This window comes from Hylobates moloch, unplaced genomic scaffold (assembly GCF_009828535.3).
Source record: "Hylobates moloch isolate HMO894 unplaced genomic scaffold, HMol_V3 SCAFFOLD_5, whole genome shotgun sequence".
Taxonomy (NCBI): Eukaryota; Metazoa; Chordata; class Mammalia; order Primates; family Hylobatidae; genus Hylobates; species Hylobates moloch.
The window spans coordinates 129,946-150,633 of NW_026652280.1; the positions used below are offsets into that span (position 1 = coordinate 129,946).

Below are 20,688 nucleotides of genomic sequence, written 5' to 3' on the forward strand. Positions count from 1 at the left end.
CAAATCAGTACTCACTTCTGGGTGTAAGCACTCTAGAAATATATTTTGGGCTCTTAGTTGGCCTGTTTACCGAGATTCCTGGGCACAATCATTCTTTTGCACACACACACTGTCCTATTTACCTATGATTTGAAAACGCCTTATGACCAGAATATGTGTAACAATAAATCATTTTGGAGGTCTGTGTTTGAATGGACCTTAAAAGATAGCATGGTTTGATACCGTCTGCTGACCACACCCAGGGAGCATTAATTTCTCACCATGAATGAGGCTGGTTCGTAGTTGAAAACAGAAATGACTAGAGTGTTCCAATGGGAGGGAGAGGGCAATAAGGTCTGAGTGACAAGCAAGCGTGGATATGAAATTTAATATCCAAAAGAAAAGCACAGAATAAAAAGTCCCAGGCACAAGGCAACAAGCCTTTCCAGGTAAGACGGGACCTGTGCTGATGGGACCTCAGAAGGGCTTAGAGAACGAGACTGACACTGCACCTGGAGACAAACGGAGCTGCTGCAGCGGGAGCAGGTCTCAGCTCTCACCTGGCACCTCAGGAGAGGCACAGCAGCCATCACGGGGTCCCGGCACCCCTGAGCCAGGAGGGGCTGGCTCCTCTCCTGTCCTCTGTCCTGGGGGACCAGAGGCCTTGAGCTGGGGGAGGGAGAGGTTCGCGCTGCCGTGGCTTGGATGGGCTTAGAGATGTAAACTTGGAGTCTGAAATAATGTACGTGTGAACGCAGGCGTGGCTGAAGGCCGCGTGCTCCAGAACCACTGGCGTCCTCTTACTCGAAATTCAGTCCCCACCCTTTCTGACCTCTTTCAGCCGCAGTTCCCCATTCCAGGGCCACCGTGCGATTCTGCAATCACTTCTGCAGCAGCTTTCAAACTGGATCTTGTAATTCATTTGGGCTTCAAGACTGCATCTACTTTGAAATGATCTCATTTTTTAACTCACCTTACCTTTCTTTGACTTTAATTTTCTACCCTTCCCAGATTGAAGAACATTGCTGGAGAATGTGAAAGTCAAATATGAGTTGAATCACTGCTTGGTTTCTGTCACCTGTGGAAATCACAGCCACGTTTCACCCCGGAGTGAGGGCAGCGCCAGCGCGGCTCAGCTTCTCCCATCTGGGATCGCTGAGGAGTTCTGTGGGGAGCACTGAGTCTCCTCAGGAGCATCCCCTTTCCTTTCTAGGAGAGTCGTTATCACACGGTTAAACATTTTATAGCATTTTCGTCTCCGTCCTGAGGTAGCAGATACTAGGAACGGAGTCCAGATCCCCAGCCTAATCTGCCTCTCCCAGCAATGGTCTCGCGTCCTAAGAAAAGCCCTTTACTCTGAGGCCACAAGCGCTCACCCTGAGGAGATGCAGCCTGATCTGCCTCCAGTACAGGACTCAAAATGATGCAAGGCAGGTGAGCCCCCAAACTGGGGCTTAGCCTCGGAGGGCTCATGGCTTTGCCCAGAAAGGTTTCGTCCCCGCTGCTCGTGGGCGGCAGCTTCTAGTCCCGCTGAAGCGCAGGAGGAACCACAGTAACCCCAAAGGCAGTGCGCCCAGGGCAGCAGCTGAGGACAGGGCAGGGCTGCACTCACATTTATACCCACTGTAAATTATATGCAAACTGACAGATTATGCAGAGATTTCTAGAATAAGGGTGGTAACTTTCGGCCGTCAGGGTGTTGCCATGGAAAGGGGGCGGCAACTTCCGGGTGTTGCCATGGCAATGGTAAACTGACAAGGCAAGGGGGCGGGTCTTATGGAAAGCTGCTTCCCCCGTCCCGCCTCTACCTCAATAGCGGAATCAAAAGATGAGCACCCCCTCAAGTGCCAAACATGCAAGATACATAATCTTAGAAACAATATTCTGTTGAAACATCAAAAGCATCACGCATTTCTCACTGAAACTCGCCTTGTTGAAAGAAGCCTCATCCGCAGTCCGGCCACAGCGCAGTCCTGGCCGCCTCCTCCCAGGGAGGCAGAGATGCGTTCGGAGGCGGTGGCCCCTGCCCAGGCCGGACGTCCAGGGGGCCCGGGCCGAGCTGCGGCCGTGAGCTCGGGGGTGGCCAAGGCCGCGTGGCTGCTGGCTGCCAGTGTAGACGTTTCCAACACGCTTTAAAACGCACGCACACAGGCACCACAGCGCGGGGCTCCACTCTTCCTGTCGGGCTTCACAAATGACACGAACGAAACACAAAACCCACCAGGTTTATCAAGTTGAATTAATGATTACTTCTACTTAGCAACTTATACCAACTAAGAAACAAGCATTCTATAGGATACTCAGTTTTGCTATTGAAATTATCAAGTTGGCCAGGCACAGTGCCTCACGCGTGTAGTCCCAGCACTTTGAAAGGCCGAGCCGGCAGGAGCGCTTGAGCCCGAGAGGCAGAGGCTACGGTGAGCCGAGATCACACACACCACCGCACTCCAGCCTGGGCGACAGAGCGAGACCCTGTCTCAAACAAAAAATTTAATGAAATTATCAAGTTAATAACCAATGCTATTCTTTGCAGAGTTCTTAAAAACTGTTAAAGATTCTATTCATAAATGCACAAACTTAGTTAATCCTATTTATTACAAATCAAAGCTTTAGACAGGAGTTTTGAAGACTTTCTAACTAGAATTAGAATCGATGAGTTTTGGGGGATGTTAGATAAGGTATGTTTGGTTTATATCTCTAATACTGCTGTAATTTAAACACTAAGATGTAGCAATGAATTTGCCAAGATACTTGGATTTTTAATTGGTCTATTCAAATATCCAGATGCCAACTGAATTCGCAGCAGAAAAAAAGCTATTTGATTTACTATATTTTCATTTTGGGTTATGATTATGTCCATTAGCGCCTGGCAAGTAAATATTAGAATTTAAATCTCTAGAGCAATTCAGGCTTTTGGTCAATAACAATGTAACACCAACTCACATAGGAGCTGTAGAGAAAATGGACAAAATCAACAGAAAAGGCTTGGAAGCAATCTAAACAGACTCAAGGCAGCCATATCCCCAAGAGCCCACAGTGATGACAGATTAATCCACCTCAACTCTTCTGGTCCAGCATTAATGACTGATTTCAACAAATTTTAGAAACCTATATATACGAAAGTAGTAATGAAGATCACATTTTACCCAAAATGATGTAGAGTCACAGCAACATGCTTTAATCTCACCCTTTATTCTTAGGTTTTAGATTTGTGGTACTCCTCTAATCTCGTAAACGAAAGGGTACTGTACACCTCTGCTAAGGCCACTGAAACAAAGTAGACACACAGGGGCCAACTTGGAAAGATTCAAATCAACTCAATACAAATAAAATCACAAGAGACATAACCAGCTCAGCAGTTACTTCACTGTGTTCAACAGCTGAAGCACCTCATCGTGTAATTTTATCGGGCCACAAGTTTCCCTTTATATTTCATTAGCATCTTTCTACTACTGGAAATGTTATCTAAAGTCAATATAAACTTTAATAGGAGATATATGTATGTGGTAATATAACCAGGGAAATTTGGTCCAAGATACTTTACTGCTTTAGGAAGAAAGGTCTGCAGGATTAGCCCTATGGTAAAACATTTAGACTACTGCTGATAGAGTATGTATACTCTATAATCTTAAATTATATGCAAATGTTTTAACAGTGAGAAAACACTGTTGGAAACATATAACGTTGCCAAATGTAGGTGGCAGCTTAACCTTTAAGTTAGTGGATGGCAGATTTTAAATAAAAGCTCATGCTGGCACGTTCTTCCTGGTGATCTCTTCTGCACATCACTTCTCCAGAGGGCTACCACAGGCAGAAAGACCTTGTTACAGAGACATGTAAAGAGAGCAAACTTATCAAGACAGTTATGCTAATCTCCGAAGTCTGAGTTCAAATGATCTGGACTTTGTATTAGAAAGCAAAAAGACACCTAGTCCCGCTCAGGAATACGCTGTTTTCTGAACTCTCAATCTGCCTGTCCAGTCTTTGCCTGCAGCCACCATGACAACCCTTTAGGAAAGCAGGGTGTGGCATCAATGAATTTGCAGATCACTGCAGGTAAGCAGCTTGCTAATTAACTGTTCAGGAAATGGCAAAGATCCAGTCCCCACTTCTAGCACAAGGAAAATAAACACGATTATACTAAAAACATCTTTTAAGAAACAGAAGGAATCACCCTGCTGCTCCCACCCCCACTTTTTGTAAACAGAAAAGCAGGCATAAGGGAGCATGAACTTGGCATGGGTTCTCAGATGTAGAAGCTTATGTAGTCATAGTCAGAACTTCTTTAGTGTTGAGAAATTAGATTGAGGATATTGTTAAATTATACCAAGTCTTTCAGACATTATGGATAAGTATTTTGACCCTGGAAACTAGAAGTTTAATTTAGACAAAACCATGTGCATTCTAAAAATGTTTTTAAGGATTTCTAAGTAGGACTCAAACAGGTAAGAACTGATAGACATGGTGATGTCCCCAGTCTAACTTTATTACTAAACAGATTTCATACTGAACTTTGTTTTTCATAAGATACTGAACTTTGTTTTTCATAAGATACTGAACTGAAACCATGTTTAGCATTTTAGTAGCAACACATCTATTTTTAGTATCTCAACTTTTAATTTATCAAACCAGTTAAACATGGAATATTATATCAAAGCAAAAAACAAAAACAAAAACCGATGCTATAAATAGCCAGGAAATGGCTAGAAAATGTACAGCACTGGCTGCTGATATATATGTATTCTGCTCACTCTCAATTAGGAGCTTATTAGACAAAGATGATCACTACTATCACCTATGAATAAAAAATGAAGTCAGAAGTGAAGTCGTTTGTGACTAGGAAATGGGGGTACAGAGAACCACTGTCAATACAATGTGCAGTTCTGGGATGAGGTTATCAATTTCCTAACAACATGTGAGACATAACCAGAAGAGTGCCAGCCTTAGAACCAATACAATTAGACACCCAAGCTGCTTCATCCCAAAGGGGTCATGGGGCTGGAAATGGAAGGAGGGGACAGAGCAGGGCTGAACTTGGAATTCCCAAATGCATTCCAAAAATCCTTGCCCTCCCCTTCAATTCTGTCCTCTCCTTTCGTGTAGCTTATTGATATATTTAATCATTTGAAAGCATATATAAAACCTAGAAAAATGTTTTAATAGCCAAAAATGACCTTCCCTAAAAAATCCCTAATCTCTTTAAAATGACCTCTTATAAATTCCCAGTTATTTTCATAAGTTGTTTTCCACAATATAATAACAAACGGTGGATGAATCTCCCATCCTTTTTAGGACCAAAGATCACTTTCCTTGTTGTAATGAGACCTCCAATCTGGGCCTACACAGGGACTCTTTCAAGCATTTGTAGCTTATAAGAGTCCAAATTTGGGATCCTAATTATATATATGTGATGTTTGGGGTTTGAATTGTTTTTGTTTTCAGCAAACTGTCTTGTGTGGTTTTTCCATATATTCAGTCTTCCCATTCTGAACAAGCTGCTTGGTAGGAGGCCAGGAAGTCCAACGAGTGAATGTATCTGTGACTCTCACAGGATGTTTTTATGAATTTTATGACTCTTTCAAGATATACATACATCTAACACAGAAAGATTACTGTCAGAAAAACCACTGAATCACTAAAGCCTTATGATTCATTGCTAATGTTCTATTTTTCTAGTGCACTTTAGGTGAATGACAAATTATTTAACATTAAACTTGCCATATCATGGGTTCAAAACTGTAGGAAACTACATAATTTCTGGAAAAAAAAATACACTGATTCATTGCAATTAATTCTGAATTTGTATTTGAAAGTATGACCTCACAAGCTTAGTTTGCATACAGCAAACATGTCTATGTGGCTGCCAAAGTTTAGTTTACACTTTAAATATCTTAAATTCTTATCGGAAAGTTCCTTTCTGAAAAGGACTTTACGTATTTCTTTTTTAAAAGAAATAATGTTTAGTTCAGAGACTAACGTGCAAAAAAAAGAAATCATGAGAAGAAATCATGAGCAAAATGAAGCTAAGTGGGTCCGGAACACCCTCTTTAAAAGGCCGTGAAGAGCAACGCTGGCTACTGTTTAGCACCTTCCACGCATTTCTCCTCTCAAAATGCACAGCTGAATCATTTGCGTGAGCGACTGGTATTAGTATTCGTTTTGAACTGGACACCATTAAGGGCCTAAAGATCCCTTTCAGACACCACAGGCTCTGGCGTTTAATCTACTTCATAAGGTGGTCTCCTGGACAGCAGTCCCCATATAAGCATAGGTCTTTGAGGTTGGTAGTGTAAGTACATTCTCATTTTAACTCTCTATTATGAAAAATCTGATAATATTCTAGACTTTAACATTTTTCCAACCTTCTAGGTCACATATTTACACTTTTTACCCAAGGGAGTTTATGGATCATAAATTAAGAAACTCCTGAGTTTAGGATCTGAAGAAAGTGAAGTGCTGGGTACTGTTCTAAGTAATGTATTCTTAGGCACATTCACGAAATATGAAAACAGCTTCCCTACATAACCTCTATATTGCTAAAATGATATTTAAACTTGTAGTTAATATTAAAGACTTAGTACTTAGGACAAATGATCAAAAATCAGAATTCTAAAGCTGTGATGTAGCATCTGCACAACAGAAAGCCGAACTTGCAGAACCCTAAGTTAGCAGGTATGCTACAAAGTAAGCCCTTATCATCAGAAACATTTCACATTTACTTTCACCACCTATGAAAAGAAATTAGCTTGAAGAAACTGGACACTTAATAACCGTAAGAGAAATTTCCAGCAGTACTTCATAGACAGCAATTTTGTTCCTTAGTTCATGAAAATTCAGCAGAGAGAATCTAAACAGCAAAACTGCATGCGTTTTTTATCGTTGTTTTCACTAACTCAGGACTATCATTCTTCGTCACTAATACATTGTCACTATCAAATTTAACATGCAAAATGTTTAGAATGGCACCTGGCACACAGGAACTGCTCTGGTAACCATCTCTGTGTTGTTATTGTTGACAGCACCACCAGAAAAAGGACGTCTAGGATCAGGATGCCCTATTCACCCTGATACCCAAAGGGCAATGTACAGGTCTAACGATAATATTGTACCACTGATAAGCAACATGTCTTCCTGGGCAAACTGAAATTTGAGTGGAGTGACGAGCTTGTCCCTCTGCCTGAGAGGTTCCTTTTTAGCACTGAAGTCTAGAGAAATCACTCAAGTTCTTAGCAAACTGGGACAGGTAGCCAACTCTGCCTCTGAGCTTGTTTCTTCCTCTGTAGAACACAGACAACTTAATACCTATAGGGTTATTGTGAGATTTAAATGGGATAATACATGTTAGAAGCCACTTAGCTATCACTCTAGCACTGTCCACCCTCACAGGCCTCCACCTCAGGCAAGTCGTTTACCTCCATGCCTCAATTTCCTCAGGTGTGAGAGGGGAGACTACCACCCACTCTGTAGGACTAAATGTGAGAACGCATGCTGATGGCCATGCCACAGGCACAGGAGGCAGCAAGGATGACTATCATCAAGTATGCAGCCCCTTTCCTAGCAATATCAAGCAGTTAGTACATGTGTGCTATTTTCTAAAAAGACCTTGAAAATTAGGACAGTTCTGGGGCTAAGTTTTCTTAATTAGTGCTTAATTAACTGCTGCTTTGTTTAGTGAATCTAATAAACTGCACACAACAGTCATCAGACTAAAATAGCTGCTAAAAAAGGGTAACAGAGGCCCAGCCTGGTGGCTCATGCCTGTAATCCCAGCACTTTGGGAGGCTGAGAGGTGGCAGCACGGCTTGAGGCCAAGAGTTCGAGCCCAGCCTGGGCGACACAGCAAAACTCCATCACTACAAAAACTGTTTAAAATAATCTGGGCATGATGGGTAGGCACCTCAGCTACTTGGAAGGCTGAGGCAGGACGACAGCTTGAGCCCAGGAGTTCGAGACTGCAGTGAGCTATGATCACACCACTGTATTCCAGCATGGGCACCAGTGCAAGATTCTGTCTACAATAAAAAATTTTAGGCCAGGCATGGTGGCTCATGCCTGTAATCCCAACACTTTGGGAGGCCTAGGCGGGCATATCATCTGAAGTCAGGAGTTAAAGACCCGCCTGGCCAACATGGTGAAACCCTGTCTACAAAAATTAGCCAGGCGTGGTGGCATGCGCCTATAATCCCAGCTACTCGGGAGGCTGAGGTGGAAGAATCGCTTGAACCCAGGAGGCAGAGGTTGCAGTGAACCAAGATCATGCCACTGCACTCCAGCCTGGGAAAAAGAGTGAGACTCCATCTCAAAAAAAAAGAAGAGCAACAAAATTCAGAGAAGCTAAAACAGTATGGTATATTTAAATGTGTTTTACCTGAATAGATTTCAAGTGTGTAGTATTTTTAAAGCTGCTGCTACACAGGTAGATTAAATATTTTAAAATACACAATTTTTTTTTTATTTAAAAAACTCCTTCCTTCTAAATTTAATAAGTTTAAACTTTGTTCACAACTATTAATTTGCTACTCATTTTTTCATTTTCAAATAATAAATGTATTTCTCACATTTGCAAGAACTCCCACATGTGCTTTTTGAAGCTCAGCTTCTATCAAATTTTAATCTCTAATCCTAAAAAACTAGTAACCAGCAACTAGCATAACATTAAAGACTCAGCATGAACAGTTCTACCACAGCTAAACTGCACCAAGAAACCAGCTCTTTTACCAGGGTTCTGACAAGGAGATTCTGCCCCCTAGGGACCACCTGGCAATGACATTTTTGGTGGCCACAATGGGGAGAGGGTAGGGACATGCGTGCCACTAGTGTCTAATGACACTGCTCAACATCCTACAGTGACAGAATAGCCACCCACCACAAAGAATTACCTGACCCAAAATGTCAGCAGTGCTGAGGCTGGGAAACCGTAACGTACACAACAGAAGAAAGGTGAGGATTAAACCACGCCAGACGGCAGCTGCCTCCTCATCAGCACCTCCACCACACTGACCCTGAACACAGCCACAGTGAAGGGAATTTCACAGCACCGACACCCCAATTACATACCTTCTGTGGCACTCTGGGGGATACCAGTATAGAATCATCAGGAATCTGTAGTCACACCTATTTTGTGACCCCAGTAATTAGGCCTTTTGGGTTATGTTCTTATTTTCACACAAATGACAGGTAAGGTTTTTTAGAAAATAAATGTGGTATCTATTCCCATATGGAGGTTATTCCTACAATTCACAATAATGTTTTAACTTTTAAAAGAATTAAACAATTCTATTTGCAGCGGTGTAACAAATTTTAATTCAAAATAGACACTCTGAAAACAATAGGTAAAAAAAAAAAAATAAAGTTCAACAAGCTCTCTTTGAATTTACAACAGAGTACACCAACAATCACAAACCAGTTTCACAACTGCCTCAAATATGCACATTATAGCAATTACATGCAAGTATTATATTTTTTAAAATCCACATAGTAACATTATGTTTCTCAGAGGCTGTCACATCCTCCAAATATTTCTACCTAAAGATAGAGTGAAGGGGTTCCTCTGCTGTGTACTACCAGAAATATGACTTACCATCTAAACTGGCTGGTCTCCATGACTGGTTCTGGTGCTTTAAGTTTTAATATCGTGTGGGAAAAAAACGAGGTTTAACATCCACAGGACAGTGACAACAATGGAGATTCTTTAACAATATGCCATCCCATCCACCCGGACACAGCTTCTAGCCTAAACCAGCTAGAGAAAAGCCCGTTTCCCCACTAAACATGACCTTCAGAAAATGTGGTCAAAGACTTACTGTACCAACCATGGAGACTTAGATCTCAGTCTGTAAACTTCACCATGTCCCCTGAAAGCCTTTGCTGAAATGTAAGTTCGTTTCCACACTCAGGGGCAATCATCTTATTCCTGAGTGTCATAGTCTTTCCCTTTCACTAGTTATGAGTAGTTAAGTTAGGAGAAGAGTTTTGGGGTATATTTTTTCAATGTTTATTCTAAAGGCACTAAAAATTTATTGTTTTACCTCTGAATGAAGAAATGACTTAGCGTATCAAAAGAAAGGGAAAATCTACACTGAAAAATGTTTCTCCATCTACAGAATAAATTTATTTGTAAAATAACTCGATTTATGAGCTACATACCAGCATACCAGATGTCAGATTCAGTCTACTTTTAACAAATAAAAACATTTGATTTTCTATGAGTTATGGTTTAAAAAAAAAAAAAAAACAGCTATTAGGATAAACCTAAAAAAATACAGATCAAAATTATAATCTATAAGCAAAGATCTTACAAAGAAATCAGAGTAAGTTAACGCAGTGCATCCTCAAGGAGCCTATACACACATCACAGGGATTTGTACCCACATCTCTGAACACTCACTGTACCATCTGCTGCTACAGGGAAAGCTGAAGGAGATCGATGCTTCCACTCGCAGTTAAATCAAGTATTCTGAAAAAGGCTGAAATGTCCTTAATGAAAAAGCAAATTATTTATAGATTTCAGTTTCTTATCATACAATACTGACACTACTGGGAAAACAAGGCGTGCATGAAATATCAAAAGATTTCATTTACATGACAGAGAAAAAAACCTGAAAACGACTGTTACAAATCAAACTGCAGGAAACAATAGATGTGAAATAACTACTGGCTTCCTGGTAACAGGGGTCTCTCCAGCACCTGAAGTAACTCTGCAGAGCAGCACAGTGACCACTGAGGTTGATTCACCAACACAGTGAGGAAAACACTGTGAAATTTCAACTGAAAAAAATCTATCTACTACTTTAGAGTTACTTTTTTTTTTTTTTTTGCAAGTTTTATGGTTCATATTCAAAGTTCAATCTATGTTTCACATTTTTAAGTTCAGACATATCAAAGCCTAAAAGTACAGAAGGCTTGTGATTTTTTATTGCTTTCATGCAAATATACCTTCTTTTTCCAAAAAATGAAGCCACATCAATTTTCCACACCCAAAAGAGTGAGGACAACAGTTCTATTTCCTTTTTACTAGGATATGGTTTCTTATGGAAATAATCTTTAAGAAATTGCTTCTTTTCTTCATAAGAACGGCCTTCATATTTTTTAGGATCTAATGCTAAAATCTGAAGAGCCTCGTCCTTGACAACAGGTCCCTCTGTTCTGCTTTCATTCCTTTGTCTTTTAAAAGGCACAACACTTGTCACCTTTTCTGGACCTGGGGCTGCATCGGCATTTAGGATGGGAGGCTGCTCCTCCCCATGCCGCTGGTCTTCGGCCCCTAAGTGGCCATCAGGCAGCTTTCTCTTAACAGAAAAACTGGAATCATGTATCACTTCACCATTGACTAAAAGCAGTTCACTGTTCTGAATAAACTCCGGCTGGACTTGTAGGTCTGAGCTGCTGTCCTTAGGAGCACTTCTGCAGCGCACCAAATGGACGGCGATGGCAGCCAGGGTCATATTTCCAGTATAGACCCCACAGCAGTGGATGCACTTGAAGGCGGGAGACTTCAGGACCGTGTGGACTGTGGGCATGATGTGGTGCCTCTCCTTCAAATGCAGCTCATAGGCCTCAGTTGTCACAAAGGGGCCAAAGCAAAAGGGGCAGGTGGACACTCGCTTGCCGGTGCTCCCAGGGGTGCCCTCAGCCTGAGGCCTCACCTTCACATACACAGGCACCAGTGACTTGGAGTGTATCCCAGCCAGGATTGCCAAGTAGACTTCCCGCTCCCCAAGCTTCTCCTTTGGCAATATGGTAATGAAATCAAGGTGGGGAAAGAGCAGGTTGCCATTGGCATCGACATCTAATTGAAAACCTCTGTTGCTATAATCCATACGCAACTTCTTCTTCCCCAGGTGCCTATTCCTGCTGTGCTCTGAAAGACCTTTGATATCATGGAAGGTGCATGGACAGAACAAGCACCCCAAGCCATGCATCAGCAAGTGGTGTATAAGCTCCTCCTCAGAGACCAAGCACTTACAAGACAGACATCGCACCGTTTTCTCTCTCATCCACTTTAGAAATGGTGCACACGCTGCCAGTTTTTCAGGCTCAAGTTTCTCGCCAGACTTGGACTCGCTGTGCTTATGCGCTACCTCCATGTGGACCTGGTAGACGTTGGACGGAAAGAGCTCGTTGCAGACGGGGCAGGTCTTCCACTGCTTGGCCTGTTTGAGCACCTGGTTTGTGTCTGCTGCAGAGGAGGAGGCGTGAACAAACACGCTCTGAGCAGCATTCACCAGCACTGGAGGAGAGGGCATGCCGGGCATGGAACCGGCCATTGGTGCAGCTGCACCTGACGGCAGGAGCTGGATGGGCATCTGGGGCGGAGCGACAGTTGCAAGGCCTCCGGGGGGAACCGGCAGAGTGACAGACACGGGGGCCAGCGTGTAGGTCGGAATCCCATTCACTTGTTTCCCTGTAGGGATGAGCTGTCTGAGAATAGAGCCTGATGTTAGGAAGGTGGTGTTCTGCGAAGCGCCAGGTCTCACTGGCTGACTCACAGGCAGAATGCTGGTGCCCACAGTCTGGTTGAGTTGCAAGACCCCAGGCCTCACTGGCTGGCCCACAGGAAGAACTCCCGACACAACAGGCTGACTAAGCTGCAGAACCCCAGAGTTCACACCCTGGTTTACAGGCACAACAGCTGAGGAGGAGACTGTCTGGTTGGGAGAAAGCAGCCCAGATGGGACCACCTGGCCTGCAGAGAGAACCCTCAATGGGGCTGTCTGGCCAGGGGCAAGAACCCGGGACGGAGCTGTCTGGCCCACAGGGAGAACTCCTGACTGGACCATCTGGCCAGTAGGAAGAACCCCAGAAGTTGCTGTTTGCCCGGGGATAACCCCTGCAGGAGTCATCTGGCCTGCAGGAAGGACTCCAGACGGGACCGCCCGACTCACAGAAAGCACCCCTGGCGAGACAGCCTGCAGGACCCCGGGGGTGACAGAGGGGCTCACAGGAAGAACACCAGGCCCAACAGGTCTGTTTATGGGTCCCACAGGCTGGGTGAGGGGTAAAACCCCAGGGCGGACAGTCTGATTTATGGGGAGGACGCTAGTTCCAACAGACTTATTGACAGGTCCGACTGGCTGACTCAAGGGCAACACAGGAGGATTCACAGACTGATGAAGTGGAACCCCGTGAGAAAGAAAGACGGGCTGAGGTGCTGGGGGCTGCAGGGTGAGGCTGTTCTGGCCCACGGGCAGAGGGCTGGAGACCAGAGTCATGTGGGATTGGCCAGCAGCAGGGGGGGAATGAGTGAGGCTTCCAGGGGCACCCTGGGCCACAGTCACTGGCTGTCCTGCGGCTGAGCTTGGACTGTTCTGTGGCAAGGCAAGATGGAAGCAAGGAGGCGGCACTGGAGCGCTTGGAGCACTGCCATTTGCTGGTGCAGCCAAATGTGCCGCTGGTTTTGGAGCAATGTGTGTTTGCTTCAAGAGTCCAGTCCTCTTAATATGTTCTGAAATCACAGATCTAAGCTTATTCTCCAAATCTCTGTGTATGTCTGATGTCAAAATGTGATACATTAACGCATCCTGGCTGCTGGCATTGGCGTTGCACTTTTTACAGTAATATTTGTCAGGTGGTGGGGTCTTCTCTATAGAAACAGTATCGTTAGTTTTCGGTTGCTCACCCATTTCCTCAGTTCGCAGGCCAAAGTAGGAGTTAATTAAGTAGTGAAAATGGGCTACCAGCACATGCTTCTTCATGCTGTAGTACAAAGTGTTTGAAAAGTTACATTTTAGACATGTGAAACTTATCACATCACTCCTAGATGATTTAGTTTCACCTAAAATATTCACTGTGTAGTTCTGAACTTTCCGGATAGGCGCATGGAACATTCTGAAGTGCCTTCCCACAACTTTGGGCTGAGATGCAAATACACAGTTTGGGCAAGGGATCACCAGCTCTTGGTCAATTTCATCTTCATGGTAACGATGTAAATGATTCTTGAATGAAGTAAGCACCTTTGTAGAGTATTTACAGAGGCCACAACAGTATGGCTTTGTTCGATATCTCTGTTAAAAGAAAAGAAAGCCTTAAGCATAATTGAATAAACCGTCAGATGCTAACCTTCCACAGTCCCTAAGGACTTGATCTCTTTTCTTCTAATGTGCTAGGCATTTAACCTAACTTAGTGTTTTCTAACCCAGAGGTTGGCAAACTTTTTCTGTGAAGGGCCAGAGAGTGATTATGTTAGGATTGTGGGCCATACAGTACAGTCTCTGTGGCAACTACTCAGCACTGCCATTGTTGTACAAAAGTCCCCAAAATAATTTGTAATTTATGTTCCAATAAAACTTTATTTACAAACACCAATTTGAATTTCATACACTTTTCACATGTCACAAAATAGTATTGTCATTTTTTTCTTAAACATTTAAAAGCCTAACAACTATTCCTAGCTCATGGCTCACGGGCTAATTCATACAAATATAGGATTTGGCTCACAACTCATAGTTTGCTGACCCCTGTTCTAAGTCATCCACTAAAACCACAAATATAATTATTTAGTCCTGTACTTTGAATTATTAATAACAGCATCAATTTTAAAAGCTTCATTAATTTTCTACAAGAGAAAGTTGTTTTCTCCCCCTCATCCCATTTCTCTTAATTCCAATGTTGTTTTTGCTCCAAATTCTAAAACCTCTGGAATTTATCCACAACTAACCTAGCTTTCAAACTGTTAAACCCATCGTTACTATCTTTCTACTTCCCCTATTTCTAGAGAAGGTAGGAGCCAAATGAACAGTGTTTGGCCCATGCAGGTACCCAATAAATTATCTGATAAACAGTAAAGAAAGTGAGACTAAGCCTAAACTCACACTATGGATGACCCTAAGATAAGGGTAAGGCCACAGAACGCAACACTGACCATATGGAATTTCTATTTAAAGCACATTTTGGGGAAGTTAACAAGTTCGGGGCCTAAAAACATATTCATACAACAGGATGCAATCTGTTCTAACATCCAGTAAGATTTGCTGGTTTGCAGTAACTTGAGAGCACAGTGAAATCTTTGGTCTCATGACAGAGTCTTGAGAACCCAGAGCTGGTGAAACACAAAACACCTGCTCCCCAGTTCCACAAACAAGGAAGCTAAGACCTAGCTTCATCTAAAGCCCCAGAGCTGGCTGTGGCACTACCACAGTGATCAAGGGTTAATTCTCATCCTTTCCTAAATCTGTGTGCTCATTATCACTCACACACACACACACACACACACACACACACTCTCACACACACACTCTTCCATTCTTCGGTTTTTTGTTTTTTTGACAGAGTCTCACTCTGTCACTGAGGCTGGAGTGCAGTGGCGTGATCTCAGCTCACTGCAACCTACACCATCCCGGTTCAAGTGATTCTCCTGCCTCAGCCTCCTGAGTAACTGGAGTTACATTACGAGATATTTTAAGAATTCGGATGAGAAAAATCAATGGGGCCTGATATTCATGAAGTCAAGATCTGCTAAATGAGGCATCCTGTAGTAGCCACAAGCTGTGCTCAGGTAGAAGAGAACTAAATCACAGTGGTTTCAAGGAACCTTGCATCTCATGGTAGAGAGAAGAGTGTCGGGTCAGAGACTGAAAAATGGGTCTCAACAAACCTCTACAAAAAATAAAAATAAAAATAATTAGCTGGGCATGGTGGCATGCACCTGTAGTCTCAGCTACTCAGGAGGCTGAAGTGGAAGGACACTTTGAACCCAGGAGGTCAAGGCTGCAGTGAGCTAAGATTACACCACTGGACTCCAGCCCAGGCAACAGTGAGACCCTGTCCCCCGACCAAAAAAAAAAAATTCTGACAATGACTAATTACTGAAATATGTTAAAGCGCAAATTCCCAAGGCCAGCATGACTTTGACAACAGAAGCTGGTGAGAGGGGACAGCCAAGTCAAGTCTGGGACGAGCTGAGTCTGATACCGAGGAAGGTGCTAACAAAAGGTGTCCCAGAAGACACTTTAATGAGAATTCAGCAGTATGGCTCATGTTTTAGCCTGAATTTGCTTAAAAGTTTGAGGTTTCTAATTACTTAAAATGTTCCTTGATTCAGAGGTATACATTTTTATTTCAGTTTCTGAAACCAGGATGTACATTCACTGTATGCACTTAATATAGTGGCATTTTGTTTTACTCAGAACAATTATTAAATCAAACGTCCTTCTTACAGCAATGATATCTTATAATCAAGGACAAACAGTTTCACTGCATCACTCTATCAACTCTGCACACAGAAAACTTTCAGAGCATCAGTAACCCTGCCTGACCACACACTATACTTGGTTTCTTGCCACTTCTCTGAAAGGTTGCATTATTCCTCCTCCCCATTCACTCACCAGCAACCTCAATACATGTGATGTTCTTTAGACCACATTTACATTCATTGCTCACTTTTGAGGAAACATGAAAAACAAATACAAAAAATACATACCACTTTCTTTCCAGAAGGTTCCCAGGGAGCAACATCTCCCCATGATGTGTTATGAAAGTATTTCTCTCCCGGATCAAAGCCTTTAAGGTCCTTTTAAAAAGGGAGAAAAAAAAGAGATTATGTAAATTCAGAAGATAAAGAAATATTTAATTAGAACCTGATGAGATTATAAGGCCAGGCACGGTGGTTCATGCTTGTAATCCCAGCACTTTGGGAGGCTGAGGAGGGTGGATCACTTGAGGCCAGGAGGTCGAAACCAGCCTGGCCAACATGGCGAAATTCCATCTCTACCAAAAAATACAAAAATTCGCTGGGCGTGATGGCACATGCCTGTACTCCAAGCTACTCAAGAGGCTGAGGCAGGAGAATTGCTTGAACCCGGGAGGTGGAGGTTGCAGTGAGCTGCACTCAAGCCTGGGAGACAGAGCAGGACACTGTCGAAAAAGAAAAGAAGAAAGAGAGAAAGAGAGAGAGACAGAGAGAAAGAGAGAGAGAGACAGAGAGAAAGAGAGAGACAGAAAGAGGGGAGAGGGGAGGGGAGAGGGGAGAGGCGAGGGGGGAAGGGAAAAGGGAGAGGGGAGGGGAGAGGCGGGAGGGGAAAGGGGAGAGAGGAGAGAATAAGAAAGAGAGACAGAAAGAGAAAAAAGAGAGAAAGAGAGAAATAAGAGAAAGAGAAAAGAGGGAGGGAGGGAGGGAGGGAGGAAGAATGAACCTGACGAGATTACTTGGTACCTAAGAAATCTACAGGGGAAAAGAGAAATGAAAGTATAGTCATCCCTCGGTATCCATAGGGAACTGGTTCCAGGACCACCTGGAGGCACTAAATCCAAGACTGCTCAAGTCTCTTAGGTTAAATCGTGTAGTTACTTGCATGTAACCTATGCACATCTTCCTACTTACCTTGTTTAGAGAACAATGACAAGAAAACAAGTCTGTACATGTTCAGTACAGATGCAACCATCCATTTTCTCTCCCAAATATTTTCAACCCACAGCTGGTTTAATCAACAGATGCAGAACCCCTGGATACAGAGGACAGACTATAAAGCTCTCAGCAGGTTTTGACGGAGTACCCTTTAAGTATGAAATCTGAGGAAAAGGTTGAAATAATCCAAGTCAAAATTACAGATTCATAAGAAATAAACAGAGGAGACCTCCCAACAAATAACTATCTACATCCTTTATATGTATGCAAAGCCTAAATGCAGGGATTCTAAAACCCATGTAGCTTCATGAGTACATATAAAGAAACAAAAAAGTACTTCAAAGTAAAAGAATCTTCATCTGGGTTGGTTCCAAGTCTTTGCTATTATGAATAGTGCCACAATAAACATACGTGTGCATGTGTCTTTACAGTAGCATGATTTATAACTCATCATTTACATTAGGTATTTCTCCTAATGCTATCCCTCCCCCTGCCCCCACCCCACGACAGGCCCCAGTGTGTGATGTTCCCCGCCCTGTGTCCAACTGTTCTCATTGTTCAATTCCCATCTATGAGTGAGAACATGCGGTGTTTGGTTTTCTGTCCTTGCAACAGTTTGCTCAGAATGATGGTTTCCAGCTTCATCCATGTCCCTGCAAAAGACATGAACTCATCCTTTTTTATGGCTGCATAGTATTGGTACATGTATACATATGTAACAAACCTGCATGTTGTGCACATGTACCCTAGAACTTAAAGTATAATTAAAAAAAAAAAAAGAATCTTCATCTTGAACACCCTTTTTAAACTATACCTTACCGTTATTGTTCAATCCATTTGTCTTAGGGAATGAAATAAAAGTGTATTTTTATCTTACTCTTTAAATATTTTTCAAAGCAGTTAAAGATCTAGAACGTATAGAGGGTTTTTTTCTCGGATGGAATCAATCATTTTGATTGATTCAAAAAGTTATACTTGCTAGAGTGAGAAAATTATGCAAAAGACCTACAGTGTAGACAAGGTGTCAGGAAAACCTCACAATCAGCTGAAAGAGGCAGTAGTGTGAGAAACACAATTCGTACTGGAGACTCTCAGGGGCAGGTGAACATGGAGAGAAGAGGAGCACGTAGGTCCCAGAAAGGAGTCCAGAGGCCAGAAATGCACGAGCCGAGACCTCCCACAGCAGCAGCATCCTCAGAGCAGGGGTTCAATGGCTGACTTCCAAAGCCTGCTGGCAGCAGGTAGGGAAAGGAGGAAAGGTAGAAAGAAGGCCTCCACCTTGCATGCAGGTAAAATGGCCTAAGACAAAATAATTACAAGCTCCACAGACCACTAATCTACCTCATCCTTTTGTAGTCATCACTAATTCAACCCTCAAATATCTCCTTTTGGACTCTGGGAACCCAACCATGAATAAGACAGATGGGATCCCAACCTCACGGAGTTTCAAAATGGAGAAACACAGATATTTTGTGAAGTTTTTTTTCACACGAAACTACTGTCTTTCATGGGTGATAGGTGCTATGAGTAATGACTGTGAAGTGGTAAAGGAGTATACAGCAGAGAGCTCCAACTGTGTCTGCCTGATCTGACATGGGCGGGGGGGCTGGGGTGGCTAACATGACAGGGAGGGGACAGGAGACAGAGAAACAACAAGGCCTGGGGCAGAAGCCTGATTAAGTGCAGGGCAGCAGAGGGTTTTACATAAAACTGTTCCAAAAAGTGAAAATTACACACTAAGTGAGAAGGTGTACAAGAAAAACATTTTCCATTTCTCTCTAAAATTTTAAACTCCATGTGGCCCAAGATTACTTTTCTTCTATTTCTCTGAGTTGAAAGAAGTAAAAATCTACTCCTGTTTTGCTCTCAGCTACTTCCCAAAGCGTGTAGAAAGTGTAGTCATACAAAACACTTTCTTTACCTGTGCAGCATAGCTCACTTATTTAAAAGTGCAAACTGTATTAAGAAATGAGCATAAAGACGTATCAAGTCCATAATCGCGTGGTATGGACAGTCCTGTGAAGTAACACTGCATTCAGAATTAGCTCACGACGCCAACTTCAGAACCTACAGAAAAGTACAAGTACAACTGCTCAAAGATAAATGAGACAAATGCTCAAAGAATGGGCCCATCCTCACAGGCCCTTTAGGGGAGGGGTCATGACAAAAGCACCAGGAGCACCTGGATGTTGTAACATTTGAGCATCAGAAAGACAAATGGCTGTAGAGACCCAAACACAAAGTCACAAGAGAGCCACAGAAGTGCTCAAGAAAGTCAGAAAAAAAAGGCATTTCACAAATCACCATTTGGAAAGGTTAACTACTCACTTTGAAACGTCACAGTTCAAAGGAAAGGATAAAACTGTCCTGCCTTTCCCAGAGGCACTATATTTCAGAGAAACCAAACAGTCCCAACTGCTGAGTAAAACAAAAGTTTACAGAAGAAGGTCTGCTAACAATCTACATGTGACAGAATCAGAAAGACCTCATTCACAGCAAGCCCCCCAATAAAACTACCATCTAGGACCAGGATTATCAACAGATGTTAAATGCATGACATTCCAGTCCACAGAAAGAATATAATGCACACAAAGACCAGACTGCCATCTATTGTACTGAAGCAACAAAATATGACTGGGATCCCTCAAGTGACACAAGAAGCATAGAACATCATATATATTCTAGCCCAAAATGTTTAACTTGAATCAACTGGGCCCTTCAGTAGAACTTCTCATTTAAAAGAAGCTCAGGGGACAGGGGACTAAGCTGAAACAATACTATAAGAAAGTACCAGACAGATCCGGAAGGAGGGGCATCTCTGCAGGACAAGAGGCTGGTCTGGCCAACAGTCAGGGAAAGCACTGCAAACCCAACCACTAGATGTAACAGGGTCCACAACAAATGCTGGCTTACATAAACCAAGTGTAAAAAATGTTCTGGGGGTCGGGTGTGGTGGCTCACGCTTGTAATCCCAGCACTTTGAGAGGCTGAGGTGGCTGGATCATCTGAGGTCTGGAGTTTGAGACCAGCCTGCCCACATGGTGAAACTCCGTCTCTACTAAAAATACAAAAACTAGTTGGGTGTGGTGGTGGGTGCTCGTAATCCCACCTACGTGGGAGGCTGAGGCAGGAGAATTGCTTGAACCAGGGAGGCGGAGCTTGCAGTGAGCCGAGATCTCACCACTGCACTCCAGGCTGGGAGACAGAGAGAGACTCCATCTCAAAAAAAAAAAAAAAAAGTTCTGGGTAAAACTGAAAAAAATCTGAGTATGGACTGCGTATTAAATAAGGTGAATACGTAATACATGACAAGACAGAACAGAGAAAAGTGAAAAAAGCAAGTGATAAAACAGCTAATCGATACAATC

General features: G+C 43.0%; 1 protein-coding gene across 11 annotated transcripts in view; it reads right to left on the reverse strand.

Moving 5' to 3' along the window:
- Positions 1 to 1,885: 1,885 nt before the first annotated feature.
- Positions 1,886 to 20,688, reverse strand: part of ADNP2 (ADNP homeobox 2) — a 39,635-nt gene continuing 20,832 nt past the window's right edge. For 9 of the 11 annotated variants that reach the window (XM_032152006.2, XM_058438227.1, XM_058438225.1 and 6 more), the window contains exons 3-5: positions 16,397 to 16,486; positions 10,915 to 13,982; positions 1,886 to 2,165 (exon numbers count right to left, since the gene is read on the reverse strand). In XM_032152006.2, the coding sequence (XP_032007897.2) occupies positions 1,925 to 2,165; positions 10,915 to 13,982; positions 16,397 to 16,486 (3,399 nt within the window). In that variant the 3' untranslated portion in view covers positions 1,886 to 1,924. Of the gene's footprint in view, positions 2,166 to 9,142; positions 13,983 to 16,396; positions 16,487 to 20,688 lie in introns of those variants that run through there. The other 2 variants (XM_032152004.2, XM_058438233.1) reach the window with 2 other exon arrangements.